Source organism: Sceloporus undulatus, chromosome 2 (assembly GCF_019175285.1).
Source record: "Sceloporus undulatus isolate JIND9_A2432 ecotype Alabama chromosome 2, SceUnd_v1.1, whole genome shotgun sequence".
Lineage (NCBI taxonomy): Eukaryota > Metazoa > Chordata > Lepidosauria > Squamata > Phrynosomatidae > Sceloporus > Sceloporus undulatus.
In genome coordinates, this window is record NC_056523.1 from 235263445 (window position 1) to 235283585 (window position 20141).

At 37.9% G+C, this 20141-nt stretch overlaps 1 protein-coding gene across 14 annotated transcripts in view; it reads left to right on the top strand.

The window, feature by feature from the left end:
• The window catches only part of NFIB (nuclear factor I B), a 236187-nt gene that overhangs the window by 159609 nt on the left and 56437 nt on the right, over positions 1 to 20141 (top strand). For 13 of the 14 annotated variants that reach the window (XM_042453790.1, XM_042453789.1, XM_042453796.1 and 10 more), the window contains exon 7: positions 18085 to 18213. In XM_042453790.1, coding sequence (XP_042309724.1) covers positions 18085 to 18213 — 129 coding nt within the window. Of the gene's footprint in view, positions 1 to 1393; positions 2070 to 18084; positions 18214 to 20141 lie in introns of those variants that run through there. The other variant, XM_042453800.1, reaches the window with a different exon arrangement.

The window sequence follows — 20141 nt, forward strand, 5'->3', positions numbered from 1 at the left end:
CATTGTGGGGGGGGGGAGAGACAGGGAACTCAGTATATATGCATTCCTCACGAACTTGACAAAAAAGGAAATAGGGCTGTGCAAATCCATTAAAAATAGTTTGTAAGAAAACCTCCAAAGAATAACGTCACAGTAGTAGGCTATGAGCCTAAGATTTGAGAGCAGGGTTTTCTTTTTGCCCAGCAAGGATTTTATGCAGTGTTATCCACTTATGTCTCTTTGAGACAAACATGCAGCGAATACAGCATGTCAAAGCATGATACACATTTGGCCAGGATCCCAGAAACTGTTTGGGGAGCACTGAGGTCTCTGAAGTCCTTTCTAAGGTGCCTGGAGTTTCTGATTAGGATTTCTGGCATCCAGAACCAGACATATTATCTGCACCACCATGGTGGTTTGCCAGAAAAGAGGGCACCGCATGCTTGCTATTTCTGCCACTGAGGCACCACCAGCTGATACTTCATCTATTTCAGCAGTTGTCAGGTGAAAGCAATGGAACAATAAGATTTCCTGCTATCCTCTAAGGCCTCAGTGTTTGTCCTTATTTGTCTATAAATGTAATCAGAGTGAAAACCAAGCTGCTCTTATAGTGTCCATATATGTTCCTTCAGGGCTCACTTTGCTACTGTACAACCAGTCATATCTAACTGCACGAAATTGCTGAAATAATCTCAAACCACACAAGAATTTTGGGTGGTCACCAATGTAGACCAAAAAGCTATAAACACAGGACAAATTAGAAAGCCCCGAGGCATGCATAAAAGAACTGCTTCTACCTGAGGAGCTATTTGGATCCTAGTTGGTCTTGAATATAATACTCAAAGCTATGAAGTGCTAATGAGAAGGAATTATCAGTTATGCTTAGTAATAGTCCTTCACTACCAGCATTTCTTTCTCATCCTTATCCAGCTTCATGTAATAATGAAATGATAATTGATGTCACTTCTATGATTATAGGGCTTGATTTGTGTTATTTAAAGACAACAACAGTTGCCTCAGTGGAAAGAGGATGTTGCTAAGAAATGGGAATAATTTAAAAATAAATTAGGATGCACACATTTCTATTATTCAAGGGTTCTGAAAGAGAAATGGAGACATATTTTGTGAAAAGAAGCACTGCATTTTTAAATAAAAAGATTGGGGGGGGGGGAGACAAATGTTTGTTTCTAAAGAATGGCAGTCATTTGTGTTCCATAGTCCACCAACAATTCAAACTTGTCACCACAGGTAGTATATAATGATATATTTGCCCAAGAATAAAAAAAAAATAGCATGGCATTTTTGCTTGAGTACAGCATTTTAATGTTGCATATTCCAGAAAGTTTAATGCATATAGATATATCTTTTGGATTGTATATTAGGGTGTACAATTAAATACATTTTAATTTTACAGTTTCTTCATCATGTTCGGTTTCCCGTTGTTCTCCTGCATTCAACAGCAACAAACAGTTTGAACCACAACTTACAATTAAAACAGAAGTTCTGGGATCTCCTTCATCTGTTCTCCATCTACCCCTTGGTGGACCACAATGTGATGAGGAAGAAGTAACCTCCCCTGGATATCCTTCTTCTGGACCTTTGCCATCTTTTGCAATCTCCCCATCTTCTGGAATTGCTTTTCCTGGAATTCCTTTCATTACTGGCCCATCTCCTGATGGATCTTTCCTGAATAGATCCTCTTCTCATGGTTTCTCTAAAATGGATATCTTAATTTCTGAACTAAGAGAATTAAAAGAGGAGGTAGGCAGTGCTGTTCAGGAGCTGAAAACCATAACTGGTCAGTTAGGTCATTTGCTTGCCTACACAGGACAGAACTCAAAAGTAAATTACTAAGTGACTACTTATGAATTGTGTTGTATTTATTATGGAGTAGCAACCTCCACCTATCAAATGCATTTATTCTGCTAGAGTTTATCTTAATGAATAACATTCAGTTGTATTACTGTGTATTCACTTCCGTCAAAAGCATGACCAAAAGCTTATTTTAAGAGTTATATGTCTATATTATGCTCGCAGCTTGTTGTACTGTTGTAAATATTTAATACTTATTATATGCTAATAAATGTATACATGCCTTATAGATTCACTTTTATTGTGTTTATTTGAAGTCTATTCAGAGACTTTGGCTATCAAAAATACATTTATTTTTCTCTTGGTCCATCAATATGCCTAAGATAACAATTCTGTCTCACTGTTAGTAGATATTGAAACACATTTCATACAAAATCTAGTGCTTGCAGTTTGTCTGTCTGATGCTCTTAGAAATTATACTTTTCAAAGTCTTGGCACCATAGTATCAAAAGCATTTTAGTAGGAACCTTCACATAAACCCAATCTTTCTCTCAATGTTATTACTAGCAGAATTCATGGTTGTTTCAGAGTATTAGAATTCAACCCTAAGGCAAGTTTTGTTGACTTAACAATCACAGCTTTGGCAGTCAATACTTTTTAATAACTTTATTAAAATATCAAATTCCTGCATTTGATTTAACAAAAATTAATGACATTAGATTTAGCTGTGGAAATAATTGAGTAGGAGATCTTAAGAAAAGTAATTCATGTATACGTTTGCAAGTAGCATTTGCTCGTGTTTCAAATACAGGCACATTTATGGTTAAATTTCCTCTGGAAGAAATAAGTGGATATGCATTTATTTGTGGGAGTAGAGGAACAAGCCTAAACTAGGTTGAAGAGATTTTAAAAGGAAACAGAAGAAGATCCTTTAATAAAAGACTTATGCTTTAAGTTATTCTGTAATCAGGAGCAGTTATTTTGTAATAATGAGCAATTCGTGATTTCACTCTTACGTTAATCAGTATGGACTCAAGTTGTTAATTCACCCAGAACTAAGTATACAAAAGAAGGAAAAAACTTTCCATGTGTTTCTTAGAAGCAGGGGAATAGGAAGTAAATGTGGAAAGGAGCTTCACTTATTTAGCTGCACTTCTGATTTATTATAAACAGTGGTTAATGAGCTTTCCCATTATTTTACTTTTGTTTTCTGTTCCTTTTTGAAAACATATGTGTGAAAAGGAGGGGGTCCATGGTGGGAGGGGTGGCAACATAAGTCTCATCATAAATGAAAATAGGTAAAACATTTTATTTTATTTTATTTTTGTTTCCAATGAAGGGGGGGGGAGAGTGGAGAAGATAGAAGGAGAAAAACAAGGACTTGTGGGAGTAGTTTGGGTTTACAACATGGGATCGAGTGGGGCCATCCATATCACATAAAATCAAGCACTAAAACACTGCCGACCACAGAGCATAAGCAGCAGTGTCTTTAATGCTGACTTGACATAGCTGTCTTGAATGTACTATATTGTTGTTTCAATTTGTTGTATTTCAGTGCTGGAGAACAAGTCTTTTAGCTACCAAGGTAAGGGCCATCCAATAAGTTTAGTTCCATAATACATTTATATCAGAAAGAGCCAAAGAGACATCAGTGGCTAGTTACTCCAGATACAAACATAAATCCAAAGAAAGGCAGGACACATCTTGTGTGCTATGTTTCTGTTTTGTGTTTAAAACAGTGTCATTTCTCAGCTTGCTGTGTTGCCAATGAGGATCTTGGGGAAGGGAACACAATTTTCCTGTGACTCTTGCTATACTGGATTCAGGTGGGAAGCATTATTAACTGTTTTCCATCCTAACTCATAATTGCTGTCTTATATTCTTTGTGACTTTTATTACAGAGTATTTTTAAAACAAAAATCAGAGTGTTAGTAGTCAAATGAAACTGTGTTTTAGCTTCCTCTCTCTTACTAGTTTCCATACCTTTATTGATTACTGTTGAACTTGATAAAATTTCCCAGATACTGGTGGATTTAAAGATATTTATCTAATTGTTCCAAACTCTTTAGTTCAGAAATATGTCAGAAGCTTTCATCTGGAACCTATCTAGAAATTTGTGAAAGGGTCCTCTAGCCCCATGGAGTATATCTTCATGGACATAAGGCTGTGGTGTGGAAAGGAGATGTCACTTGCCCAGTTGACACTGATATAACATCCACTGGCAGAATTCTATTGTGAGGATAATCACGTTGGTGAAAAAACCATACCAGATCTGTCTTTTATGTAATAAACAAGCCATCTTATACTAAGTCAAAGTATTGATCTTGTTCAGTCAGACTGCCAGTGGATCCCCATGGTCTCAAGGAGAGAGATTTTCCAACTTTGCTACTTGAGGGCCTACTCAGACATGGCAAGGAAGTACTGTGATGTGAATCTGTTGAGAGTAGGGGGTTTAGGGACTTTCCCTCATTTCCCCAATGGGGTAGGTAGGCAGGTAAATTAACAGACAGACAAGTGGGCACATAGATTGATGGACAGTGCGTTCAGGTAAAAGGAATTTCCTGGCAAAGGAAGATAATAATATACAGTATGGGGAAAATGGCAGAAGAGGATGAAGATAAATTCCACTCCCTCACCCCCACCTTCCTGATATTCAGAGGAGCTGTGGGAGACTGCTAATTTGTGGACAGCAAGACAGCCAGCACCACCCGTGATAACATAACTATTATTTAAAATTTTACATTTTGTTTATTGATTTAATATTTCAGTACATGATATTGCATAATATTATTCCAGGCATTACACATTATTCCCTTCTTACCCTCTCCCCATTCCATGATTTTCCAGAGGTCAAATACATTCCTACTGCAATCAAAAACCTTGAACAACGTGAGTCATGGTTTTAATTACAGTGGGTCTTTGTTATCTGCAGGCTTGCCCTCTGGATTTAAGCATCCGTGAACAGCAAGCCCCCATTGTCCCCAGTGGCAGTGTGTGCATGCGGCTGTACCACCATTAGGGACAATGGGGGCTTACCTGAAGTCCTATTGTCCCTAATGCTGGTGTGGCCATGTGCATGTGCTGCCATTGGGGACAACAGGACTTGAAATCCTGCAGTTTTTGGTATTTGTGGGGGGCGGGGCAGAATGGATCCCCAGTAGATACCGAGGTCCCACCGTACATTATTTTCTACTTTATACCCATTCTCTTACCTACTTTTCTGTCAAATTTTCCTAATTCAAGCTCCATGTTTCTTTTTTCAGCAATCCAATATAATTTAATCTTTCCCTTAAAAATCAAATAAGAATTCTCCTAAATATGTATCCATTTTCCAAGTTGCTTTTTCCTTCCATCCTAAAACAATTGCCACATGGGCACCTCTTAATATATATTTAACTACATTTTCTTCATTATTTTTCAGCCCCTTCTTCAAATTTAACATTATACAATTTTCTTTATTCAACTGTACAGCCTTCCTATTCTGTTAATCTCACTTACAATGTTGCACCAAAATTTCTACACAAAGGAGCCTCTTCACCACAAATGTATATACAATCCTTTAGCCTCACAACACTTTAGTGGTAGATATCCTCTTATAAAAGATAATTGATAAGGTGCTCTATACTATTTCCCAATTAATTTTATCCTTTGTTTTTTGTGGGTTTTTTGAACTATGTGGCCATGTTCTTGAAGAATTTTATCTGTTGCTCTCTTATCCTGGTATTTTTATTTCATAATTGTATTTTTCTCCAATATTCTCTCTAGATCACCATCATTACCTATATTTAAATTCTCAGTTGGACATCATTTAGAATTCTTAATTCTCGTTCTCTTGCCATTTATTCCATACTTGATTATTTAGACTCGAGGCCTTGAGAACCTAATGATTATGAATCTCTCAGGTCACGTCTAATTTGGCCGTGAGCCATGTTCTGGATAATTGGGCCTAGGCTGTCTGCATCCTCTCACCTATCTGTTAACTCCTTTCCAGTACAGATTCTTCTTCATTACATGTCTGTTTCCCAGGTTTTTTATTATTATTATAAATGTGTCTTAATACATACACTTTCCAAAACATGGAATCCAGAATGAGTCATGAATGGGATTTTCCTGACATTTCAAGGCAGCCAAACCAATTAAGTATTTATTAGCAACGGACAAGTACTTTTGGTCTTTAAAAGAGTCTACACAGTATGATTTAGGCAGAAGTGATACACTTGAGACTTTCAAATAGTATCTTAGACCTCACTAGTGAAGGTGTGCTTGCTTTTAATGCCGACTAATGTGTTGTAGAAGGCTTTCATGGCCAGCATCCATAGTTTTTTGTGGGCTTTTCAGGATATACTGTATGTGGCTGTGTTCTGAAAGAGTTTATTCCTGATGTTTTGCCAGCATCTGAAGATGCCAGCCACAGATGCTGGTGAAATGTCAGGAATAAACTCTTCTAGAACATGGCCACATACCCCCCCCCCCCAAAAAAAAAACCCTATTAATCGGATTGTCTGGTTTTTGTCCACATCTTTTTTGTATTACGGTAATCGTCTTGAACGATTGACTGTGGTGTAATTATTATATACAATTAATGCTCTTATACTTCCTATCTAAATCCATCAAATGAAACATTTTGCACAAATAGGAATATTAAATGGCAATATTGAACAAGATATTATGTCAGAGAACAAAATAGGCCTGCTTAAGACCACTTATTTTGGTGAGCATGAGTGGTACTCACTGTATTGAATTTCATCCTGTATGTGATTTAACATTTATATCTCCTAAATATGATGCCTTAAAATGCATATTTAATTTGTAGTGATAGGTATCTTTACTTAGAAGTAAGAACCATTGAGTTCAGTAAGAACTACTGCTCAGTAGAAATGTGAACGACTGCTCTGAGACATATTTTCTTGTCTTTCTGTCATGTGTCATGAAACCATATACAGAGATACATCTATATATCACACCCACCCACACATATTTGACATTCTCACTTTATTGATTTTATGGTATAGGCCAATGTTACTTAGCTATACGCTACTAACAAATAAAGTGCTGCACTCTGCCATGTTTTTCTTTTCTTTTTACCTTACAGGCATTATGAACCTCTGTGATAACCAGTTGTTAACGGATAAATAATGTATTATCCAATACAAAGTGCAGTGTGTTTTACAATTAAATTTCCTTAGAGTCAACATGATGTTTTTTGAAAGTTCTGTCTGTTGATTATGAAATTATTAGATGAAATTACCTAGATGATGTCATCCACAACATATTTCTAAAGGTTATAAACCTAAGAGTCTTTTATCAGCATCTGGTAGAATTTTGTGATCAGATGTAATTATGCTGTGGAGAGTGATGTTGCTACTTGACTTGGTTTGTATAATCTGGAGACATTAATAAAATGTATTGAGTTTCCTTGTCTGTTCACACATTTACAGAACACTGAATTGCCCATCATTAGGATGGGTTTGCTGAGGAGAGCACATGCATATACATCACAAGGACCCCTTGAAACCATGATAAACATGTGAGATTGTGAAAGCTGTGCAACTGTGGATGCAGATACATACTGTCCCTCCTAAGACAAGGGTGGGGAGAAGTCAGTCTGCTTCTACTGGTAGATCTTTGAATAATTTACAGCAATCCACCATGGTTTTTTTTAAAATTGTATTTGTTTTATAATGGCATAAAAGAAATAATTCCCTGTCTGAAGTTGTACTGTTGAAATGAAGAAATCTTGATATAACAAGGAATGGATTTTAGTGTGGACAGTCTGTATGCTCTATTTGATTTTGGTATTCAAAGTAAATTTCCTATCTGCAGAATTCCTTAATTCTTTATCCTTTGCATCGAGGTCTGTTTGAGAGTTCAATTTTTTTTAAAAACCTGTCATAAAAATCTGCCCCAAGAGGCTTTTAAAATAATTTTCCTCTTCCTTTTGTTTTCATCATGGTGGCATGTGCAGATGCTACATACAGTAGTAAATTTGACAGTATTAAATCTCAATCTGTATCCCACTTTTGAGAACACGTAATCTCTTAGCTTTGCCTCCCATGAAGAAACACTATATTGAAAGCACTCTTTTCTGAAAGTACAATATGGTAATTGAGGTCTATGCCAGATAAACTGTGTTGCTGTGTTATTGTCCATAGATCTGAAATGTCATCTCCTGGCAACTCACCAATGGCTGGCCATTATTCTGAAAATGCTACAATTCAGTCCTGTTTGAGTTGACTTAAGTTCATGAGGTTTAATCAAGCCAAGGCTGGGCTTATTTTTACCGACAACAATTTTACAATACAAAAATTGTATTTTAAAGTAGATTTTATTTTGAACGTTTGCATGCACGTGCATTGCACAAGCACCTTAAAAGGGTTGATCTCTTTCTGAATATTTGGGAAAGAACAAACAGAAAGGGAATAAAAACTGGGTCGCATCTTAAGAAACATTCCCAGCTGGGTCCACATGTAGAATGGATCTTCTTCTCACAAAAGGACTTTTTGATGCTGCCTGCTAGATCATTCTAGGAGAGAAAGAAGCTAAACCCAGAGATGAGATTCTGTTTGTATAACAGCATGCCCAAGCTTCTTGTGCAAGTAAAAATAACATTTAAAAACCTTGCTACTAAATATAAAAGCACTGTGAACTCATGCACAAGTATTTGCATAACTATGGCCTGTTACAGACTGCCAAAATAAAGCTGCTTCGGGTCTCTTTGGAGGTATGCTGTTTAAATGATGCATGCATCAGAAGAATCTGGAAGCTGCACCAAAGCTGTACTCCAGTGCTTAGGAATGTAGTGTGGCTTTGGCGTGACTTCCGGACTCTTAGGACCCATGCATCATTTAAAAAAGCATATCTCCAACAAGGCCCGAAGCAGCTTTATTTTGGCGGTCTGTAACAGGTCTATACTATCTATTTTCTCTCTCCATATAGTTCTTTGAATCCAACCCTGTGTTTGGACCACCCGTATGCGAAGAAAGAAATTCTCTACGTTTAGTAGTACGAATCTATGATTAAATTGATATTGTTAATGTTTATTTATATAGTGCCATAAATTTGCATGGCACTTTACAGGCATCATGAAAGCAGCATATAGCCTGCCAATGGTGTACAATCTAAAAGTCATAAAAATACAAAGTATACAAAATTAATTAGGTTATGCAATTAAAATACAAACTGTGAAAACAGCTAATACATATAATCAAATATAAAATCATAAAACAATATTAAAATACAGTTCCAAATGCTTTAGGGAACAAGAAGGTCTTTATTTCGAGTTTAAAAGCAAGAGTTCACAATGCTTTTATATTTAGTAGAAGCAAGAGAAGAGATAGTCCACAGATGTTTAGGGATGCAGTTCCAGGGGTATGGTGCAGTAAGTGAAAAAGGATGAAATAAGGACTGACAGATAAGGGGGAGCTAGGTTGTGTAAAGCTTTAAACGTTAAGAGAAGAAGCTTGTACCAAATCCTAAAAGGAATGGGTAGCCAGTGAAGAGATGCCAGAAGTGGGATGACATGATCTAAGTGATGAACTAAAAAGATAATCTTAGCAGCAGAATGTTGAACTAAGGTGGGACAGTGGGAGCCCTGTCAAAAGATTGCAGTAGTCAAGGGGGGGGGGAGATAATTAGGGCATGAACTAAGTTCTTAGCAGAAGAAGCCAATAGGAAAGGTCTCATTTTAGCAATATTATAAAGAAAAAATCGGCATGCCCTGGCTGCAGCCTGAATCTGAGGAGCGAAGGACAAAGAAGAATAAAAAATAAAGCCGAGGATATGTGTTTTCTTCACAGGATGAATGGGAACATTATTGACCATGATAGAAAATATATATTGTAAAGTAGGTTTTGGAGGAAAGATGAGTAGTTCTGTCTTAGCAGTGTTAAACTTTAAACGCGAATGAAGCATCCATGATGGGATAGCTTAGAGACATGATGTAACATGTTGTTCAATATTGAAAACCATACGAACTAATAATATTACCAAGAGATAAGGTGTATAAAGAAAATAACAATGGCTAAAAAATGGAGCCCTGTGGAAGCCCAACTGATAGAAGAAAAGGAGAAGATAACTGACCTCCAGCTACCACAGCAAATGACTGATTTGAAAGATACGATCTGAACCAACTAAGGACTAAATCTGTACATCCTAGGTTCTGAAGCAAATTTGACGAAAGAATCAACAGTGTTGAAAGCTGCAGAGAGATCAAGGAGATTGAGAACTGACTATAAGCCTTTTGACTGGGCCTGAAGCAGATTGTCTGTAATTTTTGTGAGAGCAGTCTCCATAGAGTGCAGAGGGTGAAATCCAGATTGAAAAGGATCCATGATAGGATTATTAGAGAGAAACTGAAGACAGTGTATGTAAACAGCACGTTCCAAGACTTTGGAAAGAAAGGCAACAGTGAGGACAGGATGATAATTAAAGGGAGAAAATGGATCGAGTGAGGACTTCTTGAGAAAATAGATGCAAACAATATTTATTCTGCTTCTCTATCTCTATCACTATGTGGCTTTCCTGTAGCTTCATAGGAAAGTAAACGTTGCATTGCAGTCTGTGAAAGCTGAGCGGGTGTCCAAGGTAGGCAGGTGGGTCCTTGAACTCTGCCTCATTCATAAGTTGACTCCAGTAAAGTTCCATTAACAGGTGGCTTACTGATTGGTGTGCCATGTGACATTTATCGAGAGATCTGCTCGGTTAGCAGGCTGCTTCATACAGAGGGAGAGAGGGTCTTTGCTTTTGATGAGGAAATTGCTGAAACTCATGTCTCATTAGTGTTTCCTACGGTTCTTTGGAAGCAAACAACAGTTTAATTAAAGTCTGACGTAAACACATTTCTGCACATTTTCCCTACAGCATTTTATCACATTAGAATTGATCAAAATAGTTGCCTTGGGCTGACTTGAACAGATATACATCTGGAGCACCATTTGTGCAAGCTGCCGTTGAGCAGGCTACATACGCTATGCTTCACAGCAACACTCTTTTTTTGCTTTCCTTTGTAGATGGAATTACCTTGTTGGGAGATGCATTGATCTAATTTTTTTTTCCAATTTGCATAAGCCTTTATCTCTTTGATGTGCTAGTACTTTAAAATTTATAACATAACACAGTCCAGACATGCATATTCTTTACCTTTATAGCATTATGCAAGAATAACTTCAAGCTTTTCATCTAGCCAAGCCTCTGTTTAATTCCCTCTACATTTTATATAGAAACATGTTTGGATATTATCTGTTATTACTATCATATTCACTTATAACTGTTTGATATCAGCTGGAGATTTCAACACTTAACATTCTTCTAAGAGCATTAAATATTTATTTCAAAAACAGCACATCAAAAACAGATCTGATTGATAATGGTGCTTTTATTCTGTGTTATTGAAACTATACATTTTTATTCTGTTTCAATCATTCTTTGCTATTATGGTTTCTAATATGTGGTATATGTTGATCATATCTGCAGAAACGTAGATAACTGAGCTACATTTTAAGTGACAGAAGGATATTACCAGAATTTTTTAATAACATTGTTGATAACCATGATTTAAGGAAGATAAGCATATTGTGCTCTATTAGAGAACATATAATACTGAAGATTATATTTGAGTTATTTTAACTCACATCAGATAAATCTTTAAACTTTGTTCCACACCTTTATTTGTTTTACTGTGTCTAACATCTTGGTCAAGGAACCAGCACATTCCTTTCCATAACCTATACAAACAGTTTTGTTCTGGCTCTGTTGTACACAGTGCCTCTTACTCCACTATGAATAGAATATAAATACTCCATTATGATGTCAGTGTATGCTAGGGACACCAAAGAAATCATTTGAATTACTTCACAATACTAAGGACATTGGAACCTTCTGTGAGTGTTTCAGCCATTTGATCTTTGTGGCTACAAGTTCTGTATATACTGTTGATCTAGTGAATTCCATATTTTATTCCACTGTATTGGACATATTGCATTTCTTTCTTAAAATATGCAGTTCCTTTGTACATGTGTGAATAATATATGATGTGCTATAGCAGGAAAATAGGTTTACAATAAACGTACAGCTGCCATTGGTATATCCATTTTGCAGAAATCTTAATATGTAATGGTAACTATATTTTTTGTTGTAACTTTATCTTGAAAGCTCAAGCTTAGGCAACCATTTTGAACTGCAGTCTGGCAATAAGATTCACACACATATAAGATACATAACAGTAATAGAAAAAGTTTGGTCTCAGAGTAGTTTGGTCTCACAGCTGTACTTTTCTTGAATTGAGTTTTCCATAAGATTCCTCCCACTCCTGCCAATAATCTATAAACCTGTGTACTTTTATTTTGTTTCTCGTTAGGAGTAATATTCATTTCTTTGTACATTTAATATTTCTTGCACTTACATTATGCATAAGGAGAGATTCATAGGGGCTATACAGATGGGTGGCATGCAGCCATCCCTTTTCGCCCCAGATCAGTGCCACAGCAACTGCACACAGCAGCACCGATCCACTCCTTGGAGGGAGCAAAAAGAAGCCACCCCAAGCAGCTCCCTGGAAGAGGAGTCATAAGCCCCTTCCACACTTGTGGAGCTGTGGCAGAGGTGTGTCATCATGGCTCATGTCATCTAGAAAGGTGTGTGCCAAAATGGCGCCCGGGCAGCAATGTAAGGGCTTGGAGCGTGCAGATGCTCAGCCCTCACCCTGCGTACAGCCTGCCACAAAGTGCCAGTCTGTATAGCCCCTTAGTCTACTTTTGCAGTGAAGTTGATCAAAATTTTTACTTACTATTTTATCCATTTCACTTATTTTACCTATTTAGTTCATTTATTTTAATTTAATTATTTTATTCTATTTATTTATCTTATATTATACTGATCAATGTCCGAAATAAAGATTGATTGATTGATTGATTGATTGATAATCAAAGTTTGGAAAAGATTGCTCTTGGTGGCAGTGGCAACTTGTGGCTTTTGTGTCAGTAGGGCAGTGAATCAATGCTGGATTTTACTTCACACTTTAAAGAAAGTATCCATGGTGGAAGCCACCATGGTATAGTGGTTTGAGCATTGGAGTACAGCTCTGAAGATGAGGGTTTGGACCTTTGCTCAGCCTTAAAAGTTCAATGAGCGACATTGGGCAAGTCATATTCTCTAAGCCTCAGAGGAAGCAAAGGCAACCCCCTTCTGAACAAATCTTGCTAAGAAAACCCCATGTTACATTCTCTTTAGAGTTGCCATAAATTGGGGAAAAATGAAGCCATACAACAGTCCAAGGTTGTGAACGTACTTGGGGGACAGAGTAGGTTCAGGAGCTTGGATAGCTCTTGAAAGTTTTAACTAACCTCAGACCAGATCCTCCCTTGACACCCCCCCCCCCCCCCACACACACACATAGAAGCCATCCAGTGCTACTGGTTGGAGGCTTGTTCTTCCAACATATAAAGTTGTTGAGTTCCTCCTCCCCCTCCCACTCTGCTCACTAACAACCTCTACTACAAGGAATATAATTCTTCGTTAATTTCTTTTTCATGAAAGCAATGGATAATTTAGCATAAACTAGTTTTTGAAGATGATTTGCAGAATGGGAGTGGCACTACACTCGATTGTCCTGATAATATAATTTATACTCAGGACAAGAAGCTGCTTTCAGAACGGAAGACAGAGAAACAGAGTGGTTCCCAATAGTCAAAGACGTTAGCCAGATCTGAATTATTTCACCTTATTTGTTCAAACTGTATGCAGAAAAACAGTCGGCCATCAGTATCCGCACAGGATCCGTTCGGGACTCCTCTGCTGATACCAAAATCCATCGATGCTTGATTCCTATTGTTTCCAATGGCGGTGCAGCCATGTGGCCGCACCGCCATTAGAAATAAAGGGGCCAAGGGCTCAGAAAACCAGACTTCTCCTGTCTGGAACCCAAAAAATTAACTCAGGGCCCTCTGGGCTGCCTCTGCCCTGCCTCTTCCACATTCTTGACAGCCATTGGTCAGAGGGAGCCTTCAATCACCTGGCCCTCCCCCCAGGTGATTGACAGCTCCCTCCAACCAGTGGCTGCCTCTGCGTCTGCCTCTTTCACATTCTCATCAGCCACTGGTTGGAGGGAGCCCTCAGTCATCCAGAGAGGAGGGCTGGGTGATTGATGGCTCCGTCAAACCAATGGTTGATGATAATGTGGAAGAGACAGGGCAGAGGCAGCCCAGTAGGCCCTGAGTTAACTTTTTGGTAGCTGCACCACCATTGGGATCAATAGGACTTGAGCATCTGCAGATTTTTGTTATCCACAGATGGGTCCGGAATGGATACAGGCCGACTGTATTTTCTGCATACAATTTGAACAAGTAAGGTAAAAGAATTCAGATTTGTCTGACCTCTTTGTCAGTTGGGAACCACTCTGTTTCTCTGTCTCCTGTTTTGACAGTAGCCTTTTGTCCTGAGTATAACAAACAAATCAGCCCTAGAACAGATTGGGTCCTAAGAGAGATCAACCCTGAACTCCCCCTGGAAACCAAGATGACTTTCATTCTTTGGCCACATCATAAGAAGCCACGAATCACTAGAAAAGGCAGTAATACTTGTAGAAGGCAGAAAGAGAGGAAGACCGCATTCCAGATGGCTAGATTCAGTCAATGAGCTCATGGGCAAGAAGCCTCAACCACAGGATCATCATGAGTCAAGGCCAATTTGAAAGCAGTTAACAACAACAATGGGACTTATTCTGCACAAATTTTGTGTGTACTATATTTGTACAGAAAACAGCCTTTTCCACAGAGAAAACACTATTATGCATGGAGAAAATGCTATTTTCAGTGCAGAAATGCCACACATGATTTTATAAATAAATAAATAAATCACCAGTGCAGAAAACTTTTTCTATTCAAGCAGCAGCATTTTATGCACAGGTATTTTTTTCTGCTCAGAAAATACAGATTCCTGTTCAGAATACGTTGTGTTCTGCACAAAACAGCCATGTGGAAATTTTGTGTAGAAGATGTCCTGAATTGTGAAAATTGTTGTCATTCCATGATTTTTCTCTTTGGGCTTCTTGACACTCCATAAACAAGTTTTTCAACCAATTTTTGAATGTTTCTAATGTTCTTTCCATCCCTATCTACCACAACTTCATTTGGCTCCAAACGCTCAAATGCACATTTACATATTTGATGACACTCCTTCCCAATTATATCCTTCTGGTCTACTGAACAAAATGTCCATGAGCCACTGTAAATTTGAATACCATGGACCAAGACTAAAGGAGACGGTGATGTTCATATTGGTGCTTTCTGCACCGCCATTTGGGACGTCCGGAGGACGTCCCATTTTAAAAAAGGGGTGTCTCTTTTAGACGCCCCATGGCCTAGTACGGACTCCGTCCGTACAAGATGGCGCCGGCCCTTCTACATGGCCGGTGCCATCTTTGCGTATTGGACGCTTAGCGTCCGTACGCGTCGCGCCACTGCTGACGTAGCGAGCGCGCCCCTGGCGCCTCGCTACGTCGCAAACGCGACGAAAAAAGAAGCTCCATTTTGGAGCTTCTTTTTTCGGTCCGCGCGGGAGTCGGGCCGTCTGAAGGCTCCGGCTCCCCTGCGGACCTACTGGCAGCGGCAGCAGACCGCCGCAAAGCGGCGGTCTGTACCCCGCCATTATTTATTAAGTCCTACCAATAATTTTCTCAGAGGTATTTGAGCAGACACATTTGGAAAGAGAATGCAGGACTAGATGATAAGAAGTGGCTTGTCCCAAACCACTACAAGGCAGAGGTGGGGCTTGAATTCTGCAGCTCCCAAGCTGCTCCTTTATTTCTACATTTGCTACTGCAACATGATGTTTATCTGATCAAGGGGAAAATATAGAGATTGAGAAACAGGTGGCCTAACAAAAGTCAAAAGTACAAATCTGAGTCAGGGCTGAGTTAACAAAAACCAGTCTCTCCAGATTACTTGTTTTTCAATTAATTTTTATTCATTTACACTTTGTCCCTTCAAAAATAAACAAAAAACCCTCCACTTACTTTCCTTTCTTTGTCCTGCAGGCCAATACGGCTCTTCTTCATTGCAGCCCATTGTAACTGTCCTCCTCTGCCACCAGGTTAAAGAGACAGCACTCAGCAATAAGGGCAACTCCTGTTCAATTCAGCAGTCCCACACTAGTGACCAAATAGCTACCAGTAGCTCCCCGTTTCCATTGCCCAAAATGCTTTGTTTGAGTCCGGAAAGCACAAAGCTTGGTGTTTTTTTTTCCTTGTACTAATAAAGCTTCCAACTATTGGGGGGGAGGGGGAAATGAACCTATCATTCATTCCTTTTTGCCCCTGACATGATACTTAGATGCTCCATACCCTATTAAAAGAGGCACAACTGCTCCTAATACACTTGTTTTTCTCCCCAGACAACAGTACTAGAATGTTTTCCTTAGTGTTGAGAACACACAGTCAAGTAAGAGTGCCAAAAGCAAATATTTATTTTAATTTGTCAAGAGGCTTTTCATCATAGCCTTTGTATTGGAATGAAGAATGTGTTGTGGCCTAACAGACTACATTTTTGAACAAAATAAGGAAACTGGTGCTATTTGCAACTATTATGGAATTAAGTTCAGGATATCACATACAGAGTATAGTCATATATTTTATTTTATCACATTTTTGTCTTGCTCATCCTGCTTACATAGCTCTTAGATTGTGAGGATACAATGTGACAGTACAATTCAGTTTTCCTCTGAAAATCTCTGATAGGTAGATGGTCCACGTCTCCTCTCTCAACCCAGGATCTTCTCTGCCCCATCCCGGATCCGTCCCTTCTCTCTTGCTGCCCCTCATTCCTGGAACTTTCTTCCTCTGCATGCACGGCTCATCACTTCCCTAACCAGCTTTAAGGCTGAGCTGAAAACCATATTGTTTAGGGAAGCGTTCTCAGGGAATTTGTGATTATCATCTGGCTGTCTGATAATGTTTGATGTGATGTGATTTGCTTTTATATTTGATGTTTTTAATTTGTCTTTTCTTTTCTACATGGTAATTTTATCAACTCCTTTATTTAATTGTTATTATCTTAGAGTGTACGCCTTGGGCAGGCTTTTATATACTCCTTAATTTTATCGACTTTGTACAGCGCTGTGTATAATTACAACGCTCTATAAATAAAGTAATAATAATAATAATAATAATAATAATAATAGTCAAATGAATTGTAATAAAAATGGCTGTTGTAGAGATATTTTACAATCTTCTGATGCCATGGAATGATACTCGCCAACAGTAGTTGGACAGGCAGCCTTTTTGTAGGTAGTGATGGATTCACTTCATGGTTACTTGTTTCATCTTTCTATGTTTTATCAGAGTATTTTCTGAGTATTTCCAAGAATTTTCTGAGTATTTCCAAGAATTTTCTGACATAGTTCAGAAAGAGCCTGACCTGCTGCCAGTTGTCTATAATCAGTATTCCTGCCTCTCCAAAAACAAACAAACAAAAAACAGATATGATGGAAAGCTTCCATTATATTCAGTTTCCAAAGAAATATAGTACCATTTCTCCATGGAAATAGAGGATAGTTTTTATGCTGCTAGTCTTTCCACATATTACAAGGTTGTATTTAAAAAATGGAGAGCCAAACAGTGAAGTGTGTGCATAGAGTCTGGGTCAGAATGAACATGGCAAGAGATTTGGCTGCTTCCATAATAGATTTGCATATGTATAATTCAACCTAGTAAGTGAAAGAAGTCCTCATACCAACAGTGTAACATTTCCATTTTTAAAGACTAAGTAGTTTGCTTGGAGTTGTTGTTGTGTGCCTTCAAGTAATTATGGAGACCTTAAGGTGAACCTATCATGATGTTTTCTTGGCAAGATAGTTCAGAGGGGATTTGCCTTTGTCTTGCTCTGAGGCAGAGAGAATGTGACTTGCCCAAGACCACCCAGTGGGTTTCCATGTCCAAACAAGGATTTGAACCCTGGTCTCCAAAGCCATAGTCCAGTGCTCAAATCACTACACTATGCTGGCTCTACCCCTACTTTATTAAAAAAAAAAAAAGTTATCAGACAAAAGGCTCTTTCTTTCTGGTGGTATGTGCATTTTTTACATAGAGTACTTTAAGTCAAATTGCTCTTTGCTGGTAAAAGTTTCCTGAATTTGGGGGGTTTGCTAGGTGGGCATGAAAGAACAGTGCTTACTTTTGCTGTGCATTTAAATATTTCTTATCTTCTGACTAGAGACTGCTGAAGGAATATTAGTTGGTCATTTAGTAGCATGAGAAACAATGTGTGACACTAACATATGTATTGTATTGCATTGTCATTGCAGATATGTCTTCTCCTACAATGAAGAAACCTGAAAAGCCTTTGTTTAGCACGACATCTCCCCAGGATTCTTCTCAAAGAGTGACCACTTTCCCGCATCACCATCCAGGGATCCCAGGAGTTGCACACAGTGGTGAGGACACAAGAATGATAGAAAAACTCTCCGTATCTAGTTAGCCTTTTCCCAAATGCACCAATGCCAGAACCTTTTTTTCAAAGATGGGTAATGCATAATCCTTCAGATATTGCCAGACCATTATTCCCTTCAACCCTCACTATGGGCTTTGCTGTCTATGGCTGATAAGAGCTGTAGCCCAGCAACATAGGAAAAACCACACATTCCACACCCTGATAGGCTTCATCCACTATTTATTAATGTACCAATTGGCACAATAGTGAAGGGAAAGATTTTTCAGAATTTCTTTGTACTTCAGCTAGAATAAATCTCTTGAATGCAAGAAAAACAATTCAATTCTGGTATTATATGTATATTGTATTTATAATTAAAGCTGTATTTTGTAATTTTTTTATTACACTTACATAACATCTTTCCTCCAAGTAGCACACATGTCAAATACACACACACCCTTTTCTTTGCACAACAATCATGTGAGTTGTCTTGTGCTAAATGGTAATCATAAAATTGTCAGAAAACATAATCCTTTCAAATATCCTCTGAGTTTATTTGCCTGCCTGCCTTTGTTGTTCTCTTCATTTTCATATGGACGTGAGCTGAGAATTCTGATATATTCAAAGAGTTTTGAATTCTTGAGTAAATTATAAACTTTGAAACACATTCAGAATAATGCATTTAGTAACAGAATTGTTATGAATTACAAAGTACTGTGTGGATTAAGAAGTTTCTGAATTCTTTCAGTTCAGCTTGTAGCTATGTGAACCATAGTAATGCACAAGCACAATATAGTAAACCACAATCTTAGGCATATTTATTGGAAATGAGTCTTGGAGTGTTCAAAGATGCTCACTCTGGTAAGAGTTCTCTTACAGCCCAAAATATAAATACAGGCTGAACTGTTTTATTTTGAAGAATTGAAGTGCAGATATATTGAAAAGATGATCTAGAGAAAGGATTTTTCTCCTCAGTATTTTTTAGAACACTTTTCCTTGGTGAATGGGAGGGGGGATAGCTTTTGGTTTTTCCTTCCCACATTCTAAACACAAAGGCACCTTATCTCTTTCTTTTTTCTTCTCTTTCACAGCCATCACTTAGCATCTGATTTTTAACTTCTCCTTTCTTTTCTGTTAAAGACATAGCAGCCATAAGGATTTTTTCCCCCATTTTGCCCTTCATAGCCTGAACAGCTGCACTGGGAGAAGAATGAAGGGGGTTTGTAGGAAAGAGTTCGGTGTGATTAGCATAAGTAGAAGGAATGGTGGGGAGGAGTGGGGTGGGCAGACACTTGTAGAGAAAATGCATCCTTGTAGATATTAACAGTAGGAACAAACCAGCCAGCCATATGACCCACTGAAGAAAACTGTTGCCAAGAAAAACAGAATTAAATGAAATGCTTTAAAGAAAGTCAAGATCCTACAAAATGTTTCATAGCATTTGTGTTATGTGGTGTTGTGTTTCAATGAATGCAAAGTATTTTTAAAACTCAAGGTTCACTTCCATCATGCTCCTATATCACCTGCCTCATAGAACCGCATGTTAGTTTTCTAGCACACCATCTGAGATGAAAAACACAGATGCTCCAGAAATAGCTGAAGCATAATTTATTGAAGACCATTAAAACAGAATGATGATAGATGATAAGCATGCTATATTGCAACAAAGTTTTAATAATAATAATAATAATAATAATAATAAGAAGAAGAAGAAGAAGAAGAAGAAGAAGAAACATTTATTTCTTACCTACCTCTCCCTATGGATTGAGGTGGGAAACAACAATGAACATATAGACAACATCAGTTAAAAGACATCAGTTAAAATACACATCGATTTAAATGACAAATAACATATACACATATTAAAAATCCACATTTAAAATTCACAATTTAAAAATCAACTGATTAAGTAAGACTTAACATTACAGCTGA